Consider the following 25,487-nt stretch of genomic DNA (forward strand, 5'->3'; position numbering starts at 1 on the left):
AGCAAAATCATTTTTCAGATATTGCTAAGCAATATCTAGATATCTATGTAAATCAACCATCTGTAATTGACAGTGTTTATGGGGTATATAGGGATGACAATAATGGAAATCAGTGGAAAATAGGAAATTCAGATTTCGCAATCGATGATAATCATATAATTGTAGATGAAAAATCTTACATTGGAAGTCGGGGTTTATATGAACTGCTTTTTATGAAGTATCCAGATGAAACAATATATTCCGACGATGATTTAGAGAATTATAAAAGTATTCTTCTACACTCTAATGCTCACAGGCGTTCTTATGACAGTAGCAGTCAAATCAATGGAAATCGAAGCTTTAAATATACAAGAATAATTTCTAAATTGTTAAATAGAAAAGAAGGAAAAGGGTTAACACGAACCCCTAATATTAAATGCAAAAACCCTAATTTAATGGAAACGTCTAACAAACAAATTGACTATATATATTGGGATGATCCCAATGAACTAGTAAGTCGATTGCGGTTACTCATTGCGTCACAGCATGCCGGTCACAATAATCATAACAATGAAATTATATCAATCATTGAAGAATTGAAAGAATCACAAATAATAGAATAAACACGCAGCTCACATCATTTATTAAATGGGTGTTGATAAATTTGGTCGATTTTCAAACGATACTGGAGGAGGAGGAAAACGTGGTTTGCAAGGACTTCAAGGACCCCCGGGTCCTCAAGGTCCCCAAGGTCCTATAGGTCAGCAGGGGCCCTCGGGCCCCCGAGGTCCGGAAGGAAAACCTGGTAAGGATGGTCTACAAGGTTTGCATGGTGCGGGATTTAATAAAACGGAAAGCGGTGATTACAACATCAAATTCAAACAACTCAAGAATCTTGGAGAACCCGTTGAGGATGCTGATGCTTCTACAAAGAACTACGTTGATATTAACATTGAGAAACTCAAAGAATATATAGACAGACAAATTCAACTTGAAATCGACGAACTTACAAAACTATAATGATGATGACAGTTCAAAGTCATACCTTGAAAACAACAACAAATACAATTATCAATCATATTACGAAATTCAGTTCATTCTAAAATGGGCAAACGGCAAGTAGTAAACGAATTACATAGGTCAGCTCGAAAAAATTTTAACCGACGACGAGTCATAATTAAAGGGTTGGATGATTTGTGGCAGGCCGATTTAGTTGAAATGGGAGCATATGTTAGCGACAATACGGGGTTCCGTTTCCTTCTTACGATCATCGACACGTTTTCCAAGTTTGCGTGGACGGCTTCCATCAAAACAAAAACGGGTAAAGAAGTTGCTATAGCAATTGAACAGATTCTCCAACGAGGACGCATTCCTAAAAACCTACAAACAGACAACGGAAAAGAATTCTATCATACAACAAACATTTTAAAAATGTTATGACAAAATATCAAATAAACCATTATTCTACGTATAGTCCACTTAAGGCATCAATTGTTGAACGATTCAATCGTACCCTAAAGAATATGATGTGGAAAGAGTTTAGTATGAATGGAAACTACAAGTGGATCAATCAAGTCGATGATATATGATAGTTGACGCCTACAATAATAAAAAACACCGAACAATTAAAATGGCTCCGTCTGCTGTGAATAGTTCCAATGAAAAATTACTCCTGTCTACCGTATACAACAACATTAAGGTGATGGGTCCATTTAAATATAATGTGGGTGATCATGTTCGAATCAGTAAATACAAGCATGTATTTGAAAAGGGCTACACACCCAATTGGACCACGGAAATTTTCAAGATTCGCGAAATTCGTATTACCAATCCCGTTACATATCTATTAGAAGATTACGAAGGAAATAAAATTGAAGGTGGTTTTTATGAGCCTGAACTATTGAAAGCTGAGCATCCATCAATTTATCTTGTGGAAAAAATATTGAAAAGGAAAGGTAACCAAGCGTTTGTGAAGTGGCTAGGGTTCTCAACGAAACACAATTCCTGGATAAATACCAAGGATATGATATATTAAGATTCACAATGAAACACTGTAATTTTGATTGAAGAATAAAATTTATTTATTAGTTAATCTTTTGTAAAACTGAACAAGGTTTTTCATTTCATTTATTCTCCTACGAACACTATAACATTCACAAGTGTCTGGTCCGCATTTTGCATCGTCATATGCCCACGGGCAGCTCACGTAATGTTTTCCAAATTGGCTGACTTTCTGCGACATTTCAGCGTATGGTTTCAAAAACGTATAGCTGCTTATAAATTGGTTAAAGTGCTCCGTAAGAATTAGCAATCTGTTGGTACAAAAAAATTGTTTCAACTCCTCAATAGAACGTTGAAGGTCGTCGTCCACATCGTTGTTATTTTTATTCGTCGTCGCCATTTTTTTAATTCGTTGTGCACAGGTTCGCGGTTCAAGCAATACTCATAGAATAGGTTTGCTTCATTTTCTTCAAGTCCAGAAATTCTATATTGCTCCTATAGTCTGGATCTGCCTGTTTTATATACTCAACCTCGCCATTACTGAGTATTCTTTCGGTTTCGAACTCATGGTATTCATAACATGCGATTTTCAGTGAGCGCATGGAATAGTTGCTATCATATGTACATCGAACTGTTAAAATTTTGTCATCATCGAACTCTAATTTAAAGTGCCTGTAAAAAATATTTTCGCTCTCGATAATTCCAGCTATTTCCATTTCCTTCTTAATCAAAGCTTGCCGAAATCCTTCTATTGCTTCATCGACTGTAACATATCTTCTAGACGGTTCTGTTGTTGTTGTTGTTGTTGTTGTTGTTGTTGACGTCGACGTCAGCCATGATGATGATGAAATAGCAACATCGGCATCATTTTGAAACGATGTGTTCGTTTCTGTTGAAACTGTACTAATAGTCATAAGTCGAAAAGATAATGTCACTTGCGCTGTATTGTTATCAGGTAGCACGAGATTAAACGCTAAATTGTTTGTACTTTCGTTGGTATTAAGATTAACCACTGGCAATGGGCTACCTAAAAGAAAAGGCACACCAAAACCTAACACAAGAAGTATATCTAAAAACTTCATTCTATTCCAATCGATTTGCGAAAACCAACTAATTGTATATTTACCATCATGAGATCTATTTATACTGCTCTGAACGATTGAAATTACCTACCCTTTCGGCTGCTCCTATTCCATAAAAAGAGAGAGAGAAAGAAAACTTTTTTTTTTAGTCTACATTTATTTATTATTATCATATGAATCATTTTATTCTAGTTTACATCCATTCTTATATTAAAATGTCCCCAAGCATATGTTCTAACCCCGTCCTCTCTTATGAATCGCTTATCATCTAAATAGTTTAATGCAATTTTATTAATACATTCTGTATACAAATTATGCATCTTAGACCTAAATATAAACATGTTACCTCTAAATATTTTTTTTCTAAATAGACAATCACGATAATCATCTAAACTTAAACCATCCATTATTATTTTCTTAACTCCTTTGGCTTTTTTAACAAAACCGTCATTTTCTACGCTAAATGAATACATTTTAGATCTTAATCCTATAAATTCTGTCATTATTTTACCATTATTTTCATCTTTCATCAAACCCAAGACTTTAGCATTTTTTGAGGAATATTATATATATTATCGATAGCATATTCTGATGTATCAAATTGTGTATCAATATCAGACAAAATATCTTTGTACACATCTTCCGTTTCGATAGTGTAAATGAAACTGTCCGTATCCATGTAATTTAGAATGAGCTTATCATTATACTTAGGTTTCATATAATGATAGTGAAAATCATACATTTTCAGTTTGGATAGATCAAGCACAGTAAATCCCAAGTAAATTGGTTTGTCGTAACAAGTAAATACTCTATCCATTTGGATAGCTGCCATGTTTGGTGTAAATACAGCTGCGCTGTGAAAATTGGGTTTTGAAATAAGCACTCGAGCGCCTGAATGTCTGCCTCGACTCTCCCAATCGGTAACAATTTTTACGTCCTTTCTTTTGTCAACGTTTTCCATGGTTTTGCCATAAACTGCATTATTCAAAAGTTTGAAAAAATTTTTCTCGAAAGGATTTTTACTCATTTTCCTGTAATGGGTATTTAAATCGATATATTCCTTCAACCAACTGGATTGTTTAAACTGTAAAATCCTGTAGATGCGAGTCAGTTTCAAACCATTTTGAATGCATTGCTGCAGATTCCGATAGTGGATAACATATTTTTGCTTGTCTGTTAAATCCACAATCAGTTTGTTAGTTTTCGAATTATGCGGGATTTTATTTTCTGGACATAATGGCAAATCATTGTGCTCATCATGTTTTGATATTGGATACTCCAAATCAACTTCCAATATGTATCCAATATCCGAATCTGCTGCAATATTCAAAACATCAAAATCAACTATATTTTCAACCCACTTGAATTCAGCATAGGGAAGCGGCTGTGACATTGCCCATCCGTATAGATTATTAGCATCTACATACATTAAATATTTGGAAGGATCCTCTTCTTTATAATTTTTCATATATTTATTATTTGCAGTTGAATGGCGATGCGAACATTGCGTAATACCCCCCCTAATTCCTCTTTTCACAAAGTGATGCATTTCGATATCTGTGAGAAGCTCCAGTTTTATGGATGTAATTTTAAGCATGGCATCCCATGATAAGCCAGGAGTCGTATAATATTGACAAGGATCAAGTCCATATATATTTTTACAAACATTTCGAAAGTTTTCAAAAACATCTGTTAGAAGCAAAACATCTGTTTTCAGATACAACTCCAAATAGTCCCACATAACACCACAATTGAATTGCTTCCAAACATTGAGCGCATGTTGATAATCTGCTTCTTTGCACTCAGTGTTTGACATCTTATTGAAAAATTTCTCTCGAGATGGTAGAGAAGTTTCATTAAGTCGATCCCAAGAGTTTATATATTCATAAGGAAACACACCCTTTCGCGTAAGAAGACTGAATTTTTCGCCATCTCCATATACCCCTGAAACAGTTTTCAAATCTTTATGAGCCAGATTGTTTACGAGTGCATCAAGACTGCTATGCATGAATCTGAACGAATCCAAAAATCTTAATTCAATGGTTTCAGAATCATTAAGGGGTATTTTTTTGGAAAGCGACACGTACAGTTCCTTATTAATGGGTATTATTGAAATATCTCCATCAATGCTTGCCAGCTCCTTGACAAACAAATGACAATCATACCCTGAAAAGTTATGAAATAGAATTGGGAAGAATTTAGGAATCTGAAACAAAAGATTGCATGAGCTATGAGCCGGACCTCTATACTTTCCGGTAAAGTGGCAATGTTCGCGAACTCTATCACTATCCAGCGTTTTCTTACAAATGCAACATAGAGTTGCTTCTCTTTGCGTTTTTTCCTCATCTAAAGTCAAAGTATTTGACGATTTGGGTTTCTGAATATGATTTATATAGAGCCATTTTAAATCAGATACTAACGAATTAATAAATTTTTTAGGAGAATCTGGTCCCTTGTATATTCTAAACCTATCTAAATTAGAATTGTAACAACACTTAATATAGTAAGCAAAAGCACACGGTATATGCTCTTGAAGAGTTGTTGTTGACGCTGATGCTGGATCCGGCTGACAACTTTGAATATCTTGAAGTAGACATTCGAAATCTGCATAGACTACAAAAGGCACATCTATTTGTCTCTCGAAATGTCTATACTCCAACGTTGATTTCTCCGGGGACAATTTTGCTGCAATCGTTTTCATGACTCTTCAGCTTTTCAGTTGAATAGAAATGCTGAAGACATTTGTTACATATAAATATTTTTGAGCAGTGCGATGTTTGTTGCTCTCGTATTAATCTAAGAAAAAAATAAAATATATGAAAGGCTCTGAAAGAAAGACTAATCTGTTATATTCTCTTACCTTGACATATCTTTAATCCAAATGTAGTGGTTTTTTTCTCCAAATTGCAGCAGCAGCAAGTTGATGTGGTGCACCTTTTCCTCCTTCGACAGGTGATAGGGACCCACAATCTTTTTCATTTCTGAATCATACCCGAATAAATTGATGCTGATTGAGGGATTCAGCTCCTCGAACACACTAATGTCTTTCACTTTAAGGGGGAAATCAAGCCCCCAAAAGTTTATAATTCGTCCATTTTTTAGCACTATTACACTATCTGTGATATCATCGATTTCATATGATGATGTTTTTTCCAAGTGAGTGTTCACGGGGTATAGGGCAGAAATGATGCTCCACTTGAAGCAATAAATATCTTTATTTCTTACATTCACACATGCACGTTTTTGGGCTATATACTTTGGGGATGGAATAAAATTCGTTCCCCGCAGTGGTTTGAACTCATTTAGGTTTAATTCGCAATGCGTTAACCTCAATAAAGCCCATCCACTGTCCTTCTCCTGAAACCCTTCCATTTTTTCCACTATTTGAGCCGTCATATTGTTAAACGTGGGCTCTATCTCATTAGCACTTAATATTGCATGCATTTTGGTATTGAAAGACTTGATGCTCACAACACTTTCACTGTCCTCATCCATTATTTTTATAAACTCCGCGAAAAGTTCAATATTAAATTTGAATGCCATGCGCTGCTCTAACGCATTACGAAGGTATTCCATCAAAGGAGCCTCCATCCTCTTTAAAAACTCTGTAGCATTCAAAAGAGCCTCGTCCATGTTTTCGTATACCAGGGTTTCGATCCGGTTACCAAAACAACCTTTCACTCTTTTCAGGTTGGCATCAATTGCCTCGGTCGCGTTTCGCTTGTGCGAATTTGTTCGCAGATGAAACTGCCACGACGAACTCCCTACCTCAATTTTACAAAATTCACAATACATAGTTAATAGATTTAGTTAATAGTTAATAAATTTTACGAAAAAAAAGTTTTATAACCCCCCGATAACAATCAATCAATCAATCAGTTTTTTGTTTTTATTGTCTACAAACACTTTGTACGCGCGGCAACACAAACACAGCCAGACACACACACACGCAAAATCACTTTTATCTTTATTATTATTATAACTTCACGTAACTTAACACGCAAATTCCAATTTATACCGACGGCAGCACACAATCAGTTTTTTTTTTCTAGTTCGTTCATCCGTATTGACTTGCGCGAATTCGTTAGAAATTAACGTAACTCAACTATTTATATTAGTTTATTTGATAAGCGATTTCCATCACTCCAAGCAATACGGACATGGTACTCCAACGATTACCACTTATCAGTAACCCCAAGAAAATCAGCCCGAGTACATTTTAATCTACAAAGCCATCACTTTCAAACTTACAATATATTCACCTGCGGTTTAATATTCACACAGTCCCTAATATACATCAACTTGATAAGCGATTTCCCGTCACCCAAACAACAATTAGCACATGGCACCCAAACGATCGCCTCTTATCAGCAACCTCAGCAACAACAACAACAACAACAAAATCAGCCAAGTACATTTAAAATCTAGAAAAAACCATCATTTTCAAACTTACTACATATTCACCTGCGGTCTAATATTCACACGCTCCCAAATATGCCAACCTGATAAGCAATTCCCCATCACCCAAGCAATACGCACATGACATCCAACAACAACAAAAACGCACGCCGCCCCGCACCGCCCCGCCCCGCCCCGGCCCGGAACGAGGCTCCCCGAACCCCCGCGGACGACGACCTACGAACTACGCTTCCCTAAAAATCGCCCCCGGCACGCGCCAAACCGGCCGCCCCTAACCACAACATTTTCATATGAAACTGGATTCGAACATACATGCCGTCTCAAAACCGCAAGATTTTTATATGAAAGTGGATTAGAACATACATATTTATACTACTGTAGGGAGTTCAAAACAACGGTCAACGAACCGACCAATACCTAAACAAAACCCGCCCCGGCCCGGAACGAGGCTCCCCGAACCCCCGCGGACGACGACCTACGAACTACGCTTCCCTAAAAGTCGCCCCCGGCACGCGCCAAACCGGCCGCCCCTAACCACAACATTTTCATATGAAACTGGATTCGAACATACATGCCGTCTCAAAACCGCAAGATTTTTATATGAAAGTGGATTAGAACATACATATTTATACTACTTGAGTCTTTGAATCTTTGTTCGGAATGTGTTTCATAATAAGTCGAAGAAGTCGAAAAACATTTTTAAACCTTGAAATGGAAGGATCAATTTAAAGTGACTAGACAAAAGGTTAAACAGGTCTCCAGCTCGTGAAAATATTTTTAATATGAAGAAAGAAAATTTTAAATACTGCCTATGGTGTAATATGTGCCTTTCAAGAAAACATCTTTAAGAGAGCCCGAGCAGCCAAGAATGAAAATTACTGGCGAAAGTCTATCTGCAAACAACGAATCAGTAAATCCATTTATAACACAGTTGTATGTGGTGATTTTTGTTATAATTCACCGGAACATTCAAACCTACAATAAGGATGAAACACAACTCGACCCAAGAAACTTAAGTAGCCCGGCAACTGGCAGTTACTCATAAAAATATAGAACTGTCAAAATTGATTTCCCGCGTGAAATGCCAAAGAGGACGATGAACTGTTGTTTCGTGCCTTGCTGCACAAATAACTCCACAAAAATCCCGCGGAAAGCTTTTTTGACTATTCCAAAAAGAAATTTTCGGAAGTGGAAGTAGACCGCCAACCTCCGATGGAATCCAGTCTCTTTGGAGTCAGGTTTAAATTGTGAGGATCATTTCAATGTGGGCTAACATTTTTTAGACTTTAATTCCAATCTTAATTGATAATATACGATTGCGTTAGAATTTTGTATCACTATTATTCATATTCAAATTCAAATCAAGCCACAAGAGAAGAGATACCGCCAAATATTCAACGTGCCCAAAGTTCGAATTCTGCACAGTGCAAATTCATTTTTTTTGCGGTTTGCGAATCTTTCATAAACGTTTTATCGTCATTCAAGTAAAAATGTCAGAATGTCCTATATGGCTTGTTACTATTACTGCCGCAACGTAAAGTGAAGGATTGTCCATTCACGCATCACTTCCACACTTTTCCCTTAAAGACTGATTGATTACTCGCAAAAGTAACAAATCGTAAACCGGATGCCTTCACATAGATAAGATTCAAATTGCTCGCTCGATGACGTTACCACGTTTTCCTTTCCGCCTTGTGAGAATTCAATTTTTAAACAACAAATGCGCGTTCCGAATTGGTTTTTTCTAACGAATGTGGTAATTTGGTTGGCGAAACTATTATTTCGACGTTAAAAAAACATTAAGTCAATCTCTAACGCGGGGTGTCTATTCTCTGGTTTATAGAAGCTGAAAAATACGTGGATGGCAGCAGTTATTTTTAAAAGCTGATTCTTCGAAATTCCAGGGTGATCCTAAAAAGTCGTGGTTTGTAGGTCAAAGCCATTTTTCTTTTGAATAACGGTCAATATAATTTTCCTAAGAGAATTTCGAATGGAAATAGATATTTAATCGGTGTCATATATGGCAGCGACCCAGGAGGATCTTTTGAGCAACAATCGCGTTACGTGTTGTGGTATAAAATGATAACTTGAAGTGTTTGTTTTGGGTGCGGTAAACATTCACTTTTTTTTAATATTTCTGCGTAACATAGAATTAATAAAATAATAATAACGGTAGAAAACACATATAGTGCCATTGTTTTTCAAGATATTTGACTTCAAAGTGTACTGCAATAACTGTCCAAATACGTGTACAATAATATAATTCTCATTCAACGAAAAATGGTAATCCACGACGAATGTGGCCTCACAAGCACTTGGGCATTACCTCACAAATGAAAACTTTTTCACGTTCATGAAATCATTTATTTATTTTTTTTATTAATCAGTTCTTTTACATTAAACTTGGGGACTCTGTCCTTCTTCGTTAGTATCTTGAAATCGTCCAAAGTTAGACTTCCAACAATATTATCAACGCGCCTATTTATTATTCCAATAATGAGACCAATATTCTGACCAGTTATATTATTTTTCTGACCAAGCACACTTAAAATAGGAGCATCCTCCGTTTCAGTCATGCTAAAAATGGCAAAAATACAATAAATTGCATTTTAAAAAAACTTTCTAAGTGATATCTATTTTTATTTTATTTCCGAAAATAGATAAAACGAATTGAAATGAACTGAAATACGAACCAGAAAATCTGCTCAATTCCTCGCAGCAACTTCTTATGTTTCTCATCCATAATAGTTTTGTCATCGAGGGCATTCATGCTGTTTTTATAGGCAATTTCCCTTTCCGTTTCAAGGTGTACTACTGATTCTGTCTCACCTCTGTAGGCAGACTCTTTCTTGAGCTCCGTTTCAACCTCTACAAATGCCAGATAATATCACCAATTAGATATTTTCTCAACAATACCAAAACCAGCGAGTGCAACTACTCTAACCATGAAGCACGGGAGGTCGTGATATGCATTAATATTATTATATTATTACCTATATCTTCAATGTACTTCCGGACAACACCATTCAATGTTTCTACCTCGCTACTAAGTTCGTTCACGTAATTAAAGATAGCGAAGTTCTCCTCTTCATGGTGTGTATATTTACCGGCCAATTTTTCAATTTCCACTTCGCCCACTAGATCCTGAGAATAAAGTCGAGATAAGTGCTAAAGTTGAAAAATGTCTTATAAAGCCCTACTTGAATTTTAGCAATTATGTCCTTGTATTCATTTATATCCTTTTCAAGTTGTTCACGTTGTTGTATTTTCTTATTGATTTCTCTCTCTTCCAAGTCTGCATTTGTTCGCTTTTGTCCTTTGATATCGTAGAAGTATTGTAATTTCGCATTGTGTTCGAGACTTCGCTGAAGCTCACGCATTTCCTAAAAAGGTTGAATTTTATCATTCGTCGAACTGTTAAGCCTCCGAGGTTCAAGGTTGGAATAATATAAATTGTGGTTTTGATTCACCATTATTATTTGATATGAAAATTATTGTTTTTCTTTAAATAGTCGTGACCAGTACATCTTTGAAGCAAGGTGGTAAGCTACCGAACCTCAAGAGTAACGTTTCAGGGATATATGTACATAAAGGGGAAGCAAGGATTTGTTATTCAAATATTGTAAATTACATATATAGCTTATGTTATGCTGGGCTCAAAAATAATTTCTGCCTCATTTTTAAGGTTTTGTGTAAACACAAAACCTTATTAAAATCGGTTTACTGTCTGTCTGTCTGTCCGTCACACGCATTTTTCTCGGAGGCGGTTATAACGATTGACACCAAATTTGGCAGAAAGGTGGGAACTGTGAACGCTCACGCATATAGTGAGTTACATCCTTTTACGATGAATTTAAAGGAGGTCGCCATACATGCAAAAGGGGGGTGTAAATTTTTTTTCATCAAATATAGTCATGTGGGGTATCAAATTAAAGGTCTCGGTTAGTACTTTTCGAAGCCAGTCTTAGTTTTGACATTTGTTAGAAAGGTGGGGAGTACGGGGGGTTGAAAGTGGTCATTTTTTTAACGAACCCATTCTCAGGAACTACGCAACCGAAAAATCTGAATAAGATCAGAGGGCTGCCACTATATGGTGCCTAGGCTCCGAAATACCCTCCATACCGATACCTGTTCAAATAAAGTTAATAATAGTATATTACTATAATTTTTAGTAATTGACAGGAAAATCCCCTTAAGTTCACCCTAGAATCACAAAATTTTGCGGCAATGTAGGCTACAGCATAGAGCATAATCTTGCCAAATTTGGTAAAAATCGCACTATTACTAACAAAGTTATACTAGGTCAAAACTGTCGCTCTTCCGCAAATTCAAGACTATGAATATCAACATCACTTGAAAGTGGCTATTTTCACATAATATATGCATATTTTACGTGCTACATGCTAATGGGACAAATGCATACTCAAATCTTTTTATAAAAGAAATACACAAAACCTTTCATACCTGAAGCGTCTAGCTTCCGGTTTCCCGACTTGTTAATGACTTATACGTGCACATGACTGTGCAGCGGATTGGTGATCAGTACCGCTTTATTGCTTATAGCGTCACAATCCCGCCACCCAACAGTCGATAAGGGCAGAAGTGTCGATGCCAACAGCAACAAAGCAACACTGTACGAAACAGTGTCAGTATTCGCCGAGCCATTCTTCCTCACCGCCAGGCTCCGCTGAGGTTCAAAATGAATTACAAAAAGCGGTATCTAGACCTTTCGCAAATGGATTCTTTGCATAAATCTAATATTCCCAGGCTCTATACATCTTCAACAACTACTGTGCTGATATTATCGCAACTACAGCTCTTAGGTTGCACGGTGGGAAGATTCGCGTTCGTATTATTGGTTTGATTGATCCCTCAACGGGTTTCAACAGAGCGTCTAGACAGTACAGTTTTCGGTAACGAAAGCAAAACAATACTGGCGTAGACTTTGGGGATTAGCAACCTACATCATGTTGGGTAGATTACTTTGATGTTCTGAGCCAATGGCTCATATAGTTACCCTCTGCCTCGCGGATTTCTGCTCAATATTGCTACTATGAGGGATAGCAATCTTAACAACATACGCGGAGCGATCCATCTTGTCAAATAACAATATGACTGTATTGTGGGGAATATAGCATTCAGTTAAAATTTGCCGGTCGCAATACATGCCGCAAGCAGAACTATCGAGTACTGCCTGCGGCTCATACCGGCAAACCTGACATATTTTCGTGATTAGCCCATACTCGTATGCAAGGTTCCTACGAATCGCCTTACATACACCATTATACCTGCCCGTGTATTACACCGATGCCATCAAAGGTCTAACGTTGAACCACACATTGGTCGTTCTCCACCCGCTCCCTCATTATAATGGATCGCGGACATAAATATTCCCGCCTTGGGCAGCTTTCCAACCCACAGCCATCCGTTCGAGAATGGCTGGTAGAGACAATTCATGTGCTTTCCATGCATTGCTTCTAACTTACACTTGTCGATCCGTTCCTGGACGGACTGTATCAAACTCAAAGGATTAAAACATCGATCTTTCAAGTTAATTGGAGTCACCCCACAAGCTGCCTAGAGACTCGCCTTTCCTTGCGGTAGCGTCAACGATACCTCTGCCTCCAGTTTCACGAGGCAGGTTCCTCCGCTGGACGGAAGAATTTGTGTGATAGATTCGGAATTTTGACATAATGTCTTCCAAATCGATCGTCGTTCATGGCAATATTCCGAATGTACCAAAAGGAGAATGTGCAGTTATTTTTTTTCCCAAAAGATGTTACCTTTTGCAATCCCCCAATCCAACTCATCTGCTCTTTGGGTGCTCAGACAAATTGTTGTTGGTCTCGAGGTGTGCACTGATCCTTCCACTAATGATGGATGTTATAGACTTGTAGATAGTTGCCAAGAGTGTAATCGGTCTTGTGGCTGCAGGGTCTTGCACCATGTCCTTCTTAGGGAGAAGGTAACCTGATTTATATTATGTCCCAACCGACCATGCAAATTGTTGAACTTCTTGTAATAGAGATTCTGCACCCGACCCAGTCCAGAACCCCTCTTCGATCTGTTTATTGTTTTCCGATAGCATCGGCAAAATCCATGCCCGACATAGTGACATGCGGCCTTTAACGGTAATTCACTTAGAATGCTCAGCATCCTTGGCGGGTAACCTCAAAGTCCATCCCAATACTCTTTTGCTTCCGTTACCGAAACCTGCACTGCCTCCACGCTCTCCACGCTCAGCTAGTTCCTCAAGTACGTTGCACGTTTCGAGTAACTTTCCCTGTCCACCAAACCAACTGCATACGACAGAAAGTTTCTGTTTGAGTATGTACACAATTTAAACTACTGGTGATTCACTGGGAATGGCATAGTTTTCATAAACTCTCTTCACTGTATTCTTCAAACGTCTGCTGGCGCTGCTAGTGCTGATTTGCTTAAAAATGTTTTAACTTAATGAATCACGCCGATATTTCAAACGAATTTTCCATGGTGAATCTCTTTGGTCACTCAAACCAATAACAGGAAAGCGATTTTTTTCTGAACTCCAACGGAGGCTGCAGGCTAACGACGTTGCCCGCAGTGCATCGTGTGGCTGTCGATGTCACCACCTCTGCCCCCATCTCTTAGTCACCAGTTTCCACTTTGACCTCAAGGCGAAACCGCTTCCTAATGATTGCCGGGATCGTGTCGTTGCGAGTAACAAAAAGGAACAGGTCGCTACACGAATTCCCACGTTCGACGGATGGATTCATTTACTGAAATTGCATATTTCGCATGCAAATCTTAATCATAGTGTGTTTCACCAGTGATTTAACGCAACATCTTCATCCCCGTTACTACAAGGCGGCGTCCATTCACTTTGGCAGTCGGCCAACACTCGGTACTACTGAGAGAGAGACACGGCGAATAGCACTGCATTAACTTTTGGATATGAGACGTTTGTTGAATCGAACGCAAAGTTCGCCAGCTTTAGAATGCCACTTCATCCAAATTGCGCTAACACGTGAAGCGAGTTCATAGCGCAGTTTACTATTGACTAAGAGTATTGATCCGGGATACTTAGATCACTCAATTCTTGGCATTTCACTATCATTGACAATGATAGCGTCTGATTCATTGATTATTAGCGATACAGATACACATAGTCTTTAACAGTATTTTTGCAGCTTTTGTGGCGATACTTCTTTTAAGCGACTCAAGATTTGGATGGCATATTCGGCATGGATTTCGCTCCAAAATGCCTCTTAACACTTAGTTCAGCGTGTTCGGGTCGAAGCTTCCCAACATCCAGTCTTCAGCAGGGATAAATGCTGGAACATTTTCGGTGAGCCATTGTTAACAACGTTTCGATTTATGCGCTGACACAGAATCTTCTTGAAAGATATAATTTTCACCAGCGAAGAGTATCATTGAATGGCTTGGCCACTGGTTCGAGAACAGTTTCTCCATAAATTCTAGCAAGTAGTAAACATTTTTTCGTCTGTGAACACGATTTTTTTTTAACAAACTTTTGCCATACCCGCAGTCGCTTCTAGGATCTTTCGACTCTCAGATGCTTCAACCGCGAAGTAAAGTGGTGCCCAGTATATCCTTTGTAAGCTTTTAGTCTCAGTTTTTCGCCCACAATGCGAAAAACGGTTCGTGGCGCTAATTTCATATCAAACGCTATGATTTTCTGCTTACGACAAGGTTTTCAATTATTTGTCGATCGCATCGCTTCCGTACGATCAAAAACAGCGCCTGTTCTTTGATAACACCAAAAATCAAACTTTGGTTCACCTTCAGCGGTTGTAATAGCGAGTGTATCTAAGCGATGCCGTACCTCGCCAACCAAACCAACAATAGTTACACGAACATGATACTCATTCCACTCCATCGGCAAACGTTAGAAATGCATACGTGAAGCGACAACACTCTACAAAACACTGTAATTAATCTCAATAGGCGTTAGACGATGCTACTGCCAGTATTTATGACTAGACTGTGTATTTGTAGTAGAGATGGGTAGATGATGTATGTAATATTACAAAAGTGATATCACCTTAAAGTGTAATATCATATTACTATCAACGAGCGCGATCAAAACATCACCAAACATTACAATATCACCTAGCATCATCGGATTATCGCATTACCTGGCATTATCGCATCACCTATCATTATCACATTATCTTGCATTATTGCAATCCCTATCATCATCGTATTACAAAAATGATGATGATATTACGTCTTTGAAAAGTAATGTATTGCAATATAATGTCAAATCAGAAAGCATCACCGCTTTTCGTAGCACAACTCGCGGCGGCAATTGTCGAGTGCCGAGCTGATGCAGACGCCTGGCTGATGCCGACGCCGAACATCGCTTGTGAATCTAATTATGCTATGGTTACTTGTTTTCTTGAGTTGTTTTTGGCTGACGTCGTGTTGGCTTTGCACTCGCTTTGGGCTGGTTTTCGGTTCGCTTTCGGCTAGAAAAATTATTTCGGGTGCAAGTGAAAAATTTTTACTTTAGTTTCGCTATTCACTCTTTGTTTGTCGACTATAATGGTTGGTTTTAGAATTGGATGACTTCATTCTATTTTTTCGAGATACCGGATGGTTTTGTGGTTCAATATATAATACCTTTATATTTGGTTGTTCAATATACTGCATGTATATAAAATACAATAGGGGGCTTACAAAAGCATCTGCAGAGGAAGCATCCTATGATCAGTATTAACGTAGAAAGGCAACTAGCGCGACTCACAGTAGTTGAAATAGAGGAGCCTTCGGCTTCTTCAATAGGAACCGGAAGGGAATTAGCATCTACGCTATCCATTGGTGCTACATCAAGCCTCTGTTCAGCAGCAACCGGGTATTCAAGAGTACTTGGTGAAACCGATAAAACCGAATGAAAAGGACAGAATTTTGAAAAAAGCAATTTTTGCAATCGAATATTACACATATTATCACTGCAGTAGTTAGCGATAACGCAGCTAATATGCTAGGAGCTGTTCATTTAGGAGGGTGGCGCTCTATCAACTGCTTTACACATACCTTGAATCTCTTCAACTGTTGGCAAACTTAAAATTATAGCAGAATACTTCCATAGGGGCGTACAAAAAGTTGAAGGTGATGCAGAAAAAATAAATCTGCAGCAAATAAAACTGAAGCAGAACGTAACAACGCGTTGGAACTACACTTATGATTGTTGGAGAAAATGCTGAGGATGAAAGATGCTGTCATTGCAACAATTGCCCTAGTAAGGACTGACCTAGGTCCCTGAGGCTTGTCTTTACCTTAAAGTTTTTTCTAAAGTAACGGAAGAAATCAGCGGGGAAAATTATGTATCTGCATTTAAAGCCATAATACATTGCGGAATTATGGAGTAATACATACAAAAATCCACCGCTGAAACAACTGACGTTAAGTCTATAAACGAATTAAATCTCATAGGGGAGATTGACCCCTCTTTCGCTAAAGCATCCGAGATTTCATTTCCCTCTACGCCACATTGACCAGGTACCCAGAGTAGTTGCACCGTATTGAATCTAGAGATAGAGTTCAAACGGTATCTGCATTCCTAAACGATTTTGGATCAAAGGACAACTCAACGCCCTCAATGTAGCTTGGTTATCATTGCAGATGGCAAAGCGCCTGCTCTTCAACCGCTCGTCAATCACCCAGTTTGCTGCCCTTAGGATCGCATAAACTTCGGCTTGAAAAACCGTTGCATATTGTCCCAAACCAAAGGCCCACTTCTAGTTTTTATTCGAGAGGTAGACTTCGGCTCCAGAACCCTCTTCTGTTTTTGGGCCATCGGTGTAGAAGACTTCCGTATATCCCGCCACGCATTCCTCTGGGACTTCCCAGTTCTCTCTACGCTTCAGGGTAACTTCATATCTTCTACCAAACAGATGTATGGGGACACGAGAATCGGAAGGCATTGTAAGAACTGGATTCAGTCCTCCCAGTAACTCTTCCAATGCTCTGTGCCAGGCCCCCCATCAGTTGTTTCCCCATAGATCTAATCGAATTAGTCTATGAGCTGCTCTTATTGCAGTGTTTTGAATAAATATATCCAGGGGCTGCAAATTGAGTAGTGCATTCAGAGCTGCGCCGGATGTCGTACTCATGGCACCAGTGATACCCAGACACACAGTTCTTTATGGTCCGACTAGTTTACGGTGAAAGCCTTTGTGTCTCACCTTAACCCACTACGGATGCATATACGAACATCGGTCTAATGATGGCAACGTATATCCACATTACCACATGAGGCTTGAGTCCCCATGTCGAGGCAAAGGTCCGTCTGCATAGCCCATAAGCTGTGAGAGCTCGTTTCATCTTTCATCTACTTGTTTATTCCAAAGAAATTTTTTTTATCTAGAATGACTCCCAGATATTTCACTTCTTCGGAGAGTTGAAGGGTAGTACCCCCATCTCAGGGAGGTAAAGTGCATCCATTTTTCTCCTTTATGTGAATAATACCATTGTGGTTTTATTTGGATTAACTGAAAGACCATGTCTGAGGCAACAATTGTCTATCAAATCAGCGGCTCGTTGTATATTCCTACACACGTTCCAAAATCCCGATCAACAGCAAGCACAGCCACGTGATCAGCATAAGCTTGACTGTCTATTGCCAAATTTTAATAAAAGGTAATATCATCTGTTTTTTTTTTGTAATTAAAGGTGATGTTTGCGATATTACATTGTAATATCACTTTTTTCAGAAAATGATGTGATATCATATTACCTACTAAGATGATGTTTCGCGCATTTCTAATTTGTAGATAACTCCTCAAACCCCCTCACCAACAAAAACGAACTGAGACATGCTTCGGAAAGTACTAATCATTTGATAGCCCACATGACTGTATTCTGAGAAAAAAATATCACACCGACTTTTATTACACAGGGAACCCTCCTTAATCGTGTGTCGATTCATAGCTTCAAGGTTGTCACAAAATTTCATTTCAATGTGTACAATCTCTCTGAATAAATTGAGTGTAAAGTAGACAAAGTGATTTTTATTTCTTTTAAGTATCTGGTCATTTAATGATTAGGCATACAAGGGGAATTTGTCTTTACTAATGCGATTCATTTCAGAAAGACGCTATTATGATGTTCCAGACTCCTCAACCTCGTAGAATAAAATCAAAAATACTATTTATCAAAAAAAAAATCTTACCTGAATATGAACCAATTTATCAGATTCGGTTTTATCCCTTACAAATTGAAGCTTGTTGCAAAGTTCCTCCCGATGGTCAAAGGCGACAATCGATTGATCAATTAAGTCCATGATGGTCTTCTTTCCATTGTTGAATTGATTCACTAGCTCTTGCCATAAATCGTTAAATTGAGCTCTAATAAATAGGGGAAAAGTTTAGCTTCCCTAGCGCAACTAATTATCACTCTCTCTATTATAGTATCTTTTACCTATATTGCAACATATGATCAATCGACTGTCTTAGTTTGGTATTTTCAGCCAAAACTGCGCAACACTTTTTGCTTACTACATCCAACCGGTTTTCCAAAGTAACGACATCCCTTTGTACTTTCAATATCGTCTCCTTGTAACAATTATCAGTGACTTTATTCGTTTGGAGAGCGGTGATTTGCTTTTCTACCTGCAATGCAGAAGTCATAGTTAAAAATACTCATTTTGTAGTGTGAATCATTTGTCTTTATCTCTCCACAAAGGAGAGTTCATATAAATTAACACCGCATATGTATATACCTTCTTAATATGTCCTTCTAATTCCCAGAGATTGATTTTCTCCTGTTTGTAGGCGTTGTGTATCTCAGTGTGTTGATCCAACACATTCACCAGTAGCTTATTTACCTGCAAAGGAACAGCCACGTTCCCCTTTCATTTCTTTAAATATTTCTACATAATTAGTGACTTTCTTGAACTGAACTATACTACATATATGTAACCAAATTGCAGGTTGCTCATCAATTTATACAAACATATGTATTTCCCATGACCCGCCACTAACCTCATTCTGATGTTTAGCTCCAAAAACCTGCCTCAGGGTGTCATACTCCAGTTGTAACTTTTCACTTTCAGAATTGAGTAAACTTATCATTTTATTTTGCGTAACAAGTTGCGACCGCTTCTCATCAAGCAAATTTCGTATGTCTGTTTTAAGTTCACGGTTCTGGAAGGACATTTAATACAGAAATGGAATCAGGAGTAGACGTGAATTTTAAAACACACATACCTGCAACTGCAGACGTGATAATTCAGTATCAGCTAGTTGATCTATTTGAGCTAAATCAGCCATTATTGATAATAAATAACACCGTAGGCAGAATTCACTGAAAGTTATTTGCAAAATCAACAACGAAGACAATTTAAACAATGAGTATCGATCAAACACCGTCCATGGGTGAATTTCTTACTCAAATGCCATCTAGTGTCCTTACCATACAATTGGGAGCGCCTTTATGTATTAAAACAAAACTTATTTATATCTAACAAAAAACTGCTGCTTTTGCTGCCCAAGCCAATGTTCATTCAAAATAGAAACACACATTTGAATCTATTGCTATTTGTCGCAAACTCCAAAACTTCAACAAGTATTTACCTTGATTTCATTTCATCATCATCAACGGCGCAACAACCGGTATCCGGTCTAGGCCTGCCTTAATAAGGAACTCCAGACATCCCGGTTTTGCGCCGACGTCCATCAATTCGATATCCTGAAAAGCTCTCTGCCGTCCTGACCTACGCCATCGATCCATCTTAGGCAGGGTCTGCCTCGTCTTCTTTTGCTACCATAGATATTGCCCTTATAGACTTTCTGGGTGGAATCATCCTCATCCATACGGATTAGGTGACCCGCCCACCGTAATTTATTGAGCCGGATTTTATCCACAACCGGACGATCATGGTATCGCTCATAAATCTCGTCATTGTGCAGGCTATGGAATTGTCCATCCTCATGTAGGGGGCCGAAAATTCTTCGGAGGATTCTCCTCTCGAACGCCGCCAAAAGTTCGCAATTCTTCTTGCTAAGAACCCAAGTCTCCGAGGAATACATGAGGACTGGCAAGATCATTGTCTTGTATAGTAAGAGCTTTGACCCTATGGTGCGACGTTTCGAGCGGAACAGTTTTTGTAAGCTGAAATAGGTTCTGTTGGCTGACAACAACCGTGCGCGGAATTCATCATCGTAGCTGTTATCGATTGTGATTTTCGACCCTAGATAGGAAAAAGATTATCAACGGTCTCAAAGTTGTAGTCTCCCATCTTTATTCTTCCCCTTTGACCAGTGCGGTTTGATGTTGTTGGTTGGTTGGTTTTCGGTGCTGAAGTTGCCACCATATACTTTGTCTTGCATTCATTGATGTGCAGCCCAAGATCTCGCGCCGATTGCCGCCTGCTCGATCTGGATGGAAGCAGTTTGTACGTCTCGGGTGGTTCTTCCCATGATGTCGATATCGTCAGCATAGGCCAGTAGTTGGGTGGACTTAAAGAGGATTGTACCTCTTGCATTTACCTCAGCATCACGGATCACTTTCTCGAGGGCCAGATTACACAGGACGCATGATAGGGCATCCTCTTGTCGTAGACCGTTGTTGATGTCGAATGATCTTCAGAGTGTTCCTGCTGCTGTTATCTGGCCTCGCACATTGGTCAGGGTCAGCCTACCGAATTCTCTCATGGCCGTGTACAGTTTTACCCTGGTTATGCTATCAACTGATGTCCATATTCCAACAGTTTTTCCTCAGCAACGTGATATCTTTATAATTACTGCACTGTGTGATATCTCCCTTTTTATGTATGAGACAGATAATCCCTCGTTGCCAATCGTCAGGCATTGATTCGTTGTCCCATACCTTAAGTACAAGTTGATGAACCACTTGGTGTAACTGGTCGTCTCCATATTTAACTAATTCGGCTGTAATTTCATCGGCTCCTGGCGACTTATGATTTTTTAGCCGATGAATTGAACGGACTGTTTCTCCTATACTTGGTGGTGGCAGTATTTGTCTGTCGTCTTCAGTTGGCGGGACCTCCAACTCGCCGATTTTCTGGTTGTTCAGTAGCTCATCAAAGTACTCAGCCCATGGCTCCAATATGGCCATTCTGTCGGAAATCAGATTTCCCTCTTTGTCTCCAACAACCATTTCCTCTGACACTGCTAATTGAATAATCCGCAGTCCGTTATCATTTGTATTTTCGTGTAAGCTATGGGAGCCAACGTATCGCCTGAATACGGGCTCCTTCCCTACTTGGCTGTTAAAATCCCCAAGTATGATTTTGATATCATATCTGGGACAGGCTTCGAGGCTCCCCTCAACTGCCTCGTAGAAGGTAGCCTTCTCCGACTCTGCAGTCTCCTCTGTAGGGGCGTGAACGTTAATGAGGCTGCGGTAACAGCAGGTTTCATTTTTTGGTTGACTAAGAAACCTACTCCGAGCACATGGGTCACCCACGGGTCAGGGGTAACCACGTGGAGCTGGAGATGGAGATAGGGTTTGGTGTTGGTTCAGCAGGCATTCCCCAGGTTTTATCCTCCATCGTGGGTACCAATCCACGTTTCGCCCTGGGGCCTATACTACACTTTAACCACCGTCAGCGCTTACATTACACTGGCCACAGACGTGCAATTAAGTTGTCAAACAAGTTGTTAGTTGGTGCGAGATTCCATGTGTGTAGACAAATTACGGTTGCCGCAACCTGACTGTCCAACCGCAACTTGTCTTGTCTTTTTATTCTTTTGTTTCTGGTTTCGCGCATGATTGATAATTGATCTAAGTCACTCGAGGCCGGTGAAATGAATAAACGTTTTAAGTAGAACAGTGTAGGGCTATAAATATGGACTTCATTGGGTAAGTGTCTTTAAAGCAAATAAACAATATATTGTTTTTTAACCCCGATCAGCACAAATATTTTTTCCTGTTGAGAAAATCAAAACTCCCAGAAACTCCTTAAACTACAATAAACAATGAACATTCCACGTTGGTGAAGTTCGCTCCAAGTCGACAAGGTTCGCATACTTTATTTCACACCGCTCATTCATCTCACACACACACATGAACACACCCTTCTATTTTTGTCAGAAAACTGACACTTCATCGGATTGGCTGCAAGTGGTAGCGAAAGAGAACATCCCAAGCAAAACACCCTGTCCACAAGTGTGTGGATGCGCCAGATCACCAACAAGCGCTAGCAGCCACGCCAAACACCCTGTCCACACACTTGGGCTTGAGACTTTTTCTTAAGGCTTAACAAATATATAGACGGCGCTTTAAATATCTGCATCAAACAAGTTAAGGCGACCGCCAGATTCAGTGAGGCTAGGTAACGTTCGGTTCTCCCGAGAAATCAGCAATAGTCCTCAAACTTACAGCGCAAATTGCATACCAGTAGAATCACTTGCAATGTCTATACCATCAAAGACGCCACTCTCACAATTTTTCACGGTCAGTGTAACCCCATATCGATCTCAGATGTCGTCATTTAGGATGTTTTCATGGTGACAATGATGTGGTTCAACACAACATCTTTGTTGCCATTGCCGCCAGGCACCGTTCATCGTCTTTGATAAAGGTCAGCATTCAAAACAATAGGGGACGATAATTTGCACAACATTGCGATAAACTTTGGGTTTGAGACGTTCTTTAATGCGTCGATCACGGAGATCTCCAGTTCTTGAACCCCACTTCACCCAAGCTGCGCTGATGCGTGAAGTTATTTTATTGCGTAGTTCATCGTTGGCTGACAGCACTGATCTGAGGGCGATTTTCGCATGTCCCATATAACAGTGACCATGATACAATGAAAGGAGAAAGGGCGTTCCCTTGATAAACATCAACAGAGACACGGAACAGTTTTGATATACCTGCCATACTTCGAACTTTACTTTTGGGATCCTAATTCTCAGTAGGCGGTCAAAGCGTAGTGTAGGTCCCAGGCTGAGACGTGGATCGGTACACACCAAGACCAGGGAAACGCTTGTTGAACCAACACCAACAGCTCTAATATCAAACTGTATCTCCACCTCCTCGTGATGATGGTAGGGAGTTCTTTCTTAATGAAAAAATGCAGACAGAGAAGAATGAAGACGAGTCTAAAAACTGGACAGGCTTTACCAAATGGTCCTCCAGGTTGGGTGTTCGGGAGGACTGACAATCCTACACGGAAAACCGAAATTAGGATGCCACGAAAGGAGCGCATTTTCTCATGGAACGTGCTAAGCAACTAGCCGATACCTCATCCCAATATAAGGGTGATATCACAGCGACACAGGCATATACTGGACAGAAACCCGTTTCATGGAGAAAAGCCACAACAGCATATATTATAGTGGCATCCAGTAAATCATGTGTTGCGAGTAGGTTTACTAGTCAACCAAAAAATTGAAAATGTTTTGAAAACATAAACGAAATACTGTTGGAATATGTCCACCACCGTTTCATCGACCTTAAGGCCACCAATGAAATCATAGCCAAAGTAAAGTTTTACACGGCTTCGGTATCCCAACCATTGATTGGAATACTCTCATGACCATTCAACGTCAACAACGGTTCAAGACAAAGGGATGCCCTATCATGCGTTTTTTTAACCTGGCCTTGGAAAAGTGATTCGCGTTGCTGATGTGAGTGCAAGAGGCACCATCGTTTTCAAATTTACCCAGCTACTGGCCTATGCTGACGATATTGGCTTTATGGGAAGAACAACCCAAACTATACAATCGATCTAAATTGAACAGGCAGCGCCAGACCTTGGCCTGGACATTAATGAGGGCAAGGTGAAGTCTATGGTAGCGTCAGTCAGGTAGTCAATACAAAACACCAAAGAAACAACATCATCTAATGTCATTGGTCAAATGAGAACAATAATTATAATTAGAATTATTCTAGTATGCTCTCTCTTGTTGACAAGTTCCGCGACATACCGATCAAGAAAATGCATCTAATGTTTTTAAAAACAAAATTATCGTGCTAAGATATTCTAAGCCTCGGAGAAATGCTACGAACGCGGTAAAGATGGCTGTAAGCTTTTCTATTTTGGTGGCCCACACACTCAATACGGTGTTACCATTGCTATCTTGGAGGGTTTCCGTGATGCCATTAATGAAGTCGAATGATTTGACGAACGCTTATGAAGATCATCATTATATCAGCTGATCGCACAATTCACTTTTTCACCGCATACGCACCACAGACAGGTCGATCTGATGCCGATGCAACTTCTCGATGCAAAGACCTGCAACATGCCTGCTGATGACTATATCATCATTGAAGGCAAACTTAATGTACATGTGAGTGAAAAGGCAGACGACAACAGGCGTCACAGGGGAAAAGGACTTGGAGCTCACAATGAGGGTGACGAGCGTATAGTCAATTTTACGGAGTCGGAAATATCCTTATACTTGTGAATACATGGTTCATCAAACGATTGTCTCATCTTCCTATATTTTGTAGTGGGGATAGTAAAATGCAAATCGAATATCAAAAGGCGCCGATATTTTGCGACCATAACTAACTGCACAGCCGTTCCCTATGAGACCATCACACCTCAACATCGACCGTGGTTTATTTGGTGTATCAAGCCACCGATAAAATAGTGTTAGGAACGTACTGACCCGCTGTGCATTGATTGGTGGCGATTACGTGATTACCAACCGTTACGAATGTGGGAAAATCGTGGAACCAAGTTAAAGACATCATCCACAAAGTGCAACACTCGGGGTCACCAAGCCAAGTAAGAGGTTCATCTACCGAGATACTTGGCTTTGGAGTGACTGTTGAAATAAAGGTCCGTGAAAGAAACGGCTCTACCATAAGTATCACGGTTATAGAACGTTGGCCAGCAGTCAAATTTACAAGAATGCCAACCGGGAAGCAAAGGAAGCGATCGTTCCTACTCGGGCGGTCTATTATATAGATCTGTAGGATATACTGGACACTTGGGATGGCGTGAAAGATTTGTATCGACTTGTCAAAAACCGACGCCAGCGCATACAGGATATCGAGCACTTCTGTTTCTTCAATGACAAGAGT

General features: G+C 39.4%; 3 protein-coding genes across 3 annotated transcripts; 2 read left to right on the plus strand and 1 right to left on the minus strand.

Moving 5' to 3' along the window:
* The first annotated feature begins 627 nt into the window (after nucleotides 1-627).
* On the plus strand, nucleotides 628-999 carry LOC119653993 (collagen alpha-1(II) chain-like). Its single transcript, XM_038059153.1, has one exon. It carries the CDS (start codon nucleotides 628-630, stop codon nucleotides 997-999), a length of 372 nt encoding a protein of 123 aa, XP_037915081.1.
* Nucleotides 1,000-1,609: 610 nt separating this feature from the next.
* LOC119653994 lies at nucleotides 1,610-2,014 on the plus strand. The gene has a single exon (XM_038059154.1). It carries the CDS (start codon nucleotides 1,610-1,612, stop codon nucleotides 2,012-2,014), a length of 405 nt encoding a protein of 134 aa, XP_037915082.1.
* A 7,830-nt stretch (nucleotides 2,015-9,844) lies between these two features.
* Nucleotides 9,845-19,817, minus strand: LOC119653995 (coiled-coil domain-containing protein 63). The gene is made up of 9 exons (XM_038059156.1): nucleotides 19,694-19,817; nucleotides 19,469-19,630; nucleotides 19,207-19,311; nucleotides 18,906-19,096; nucleotides 18,658-18,832; nucleotides 10,682-10,864; nucleotides 10,475-10,625; nucleotides 10,175-10,349; nucleotides 9,845-10,058 (listed from the first exon to the last, which is right to left on the minus strand). Exons 1-9 carry the CDS (start codon nucleotides 19,754-19,756, stop codon nucleotides 9,845-9,847), a joined length of 1,419 nt encoding a protein of 472 aa, XP_037915084.1. The 5' UTR covers nucleotides 19,757-19,817.
* Nucleotides 19,818-25,487: the final 5,670 nt, after the last annotated feature.

This window comes from Hermetia illucens, chromosome 4 (genome assembly GCF_905115235.1).
Source record: "Hermetia illucens chromosome 4, iHerIll2.2.curated.20191125, whole genome shotgun sequence".
Lineage (NCBI taxonomy): Eukaryota > Metazoa > Arthropoda > Insecta > Diptera > Stratiomyidae > Hermetia > Hermetia illucens.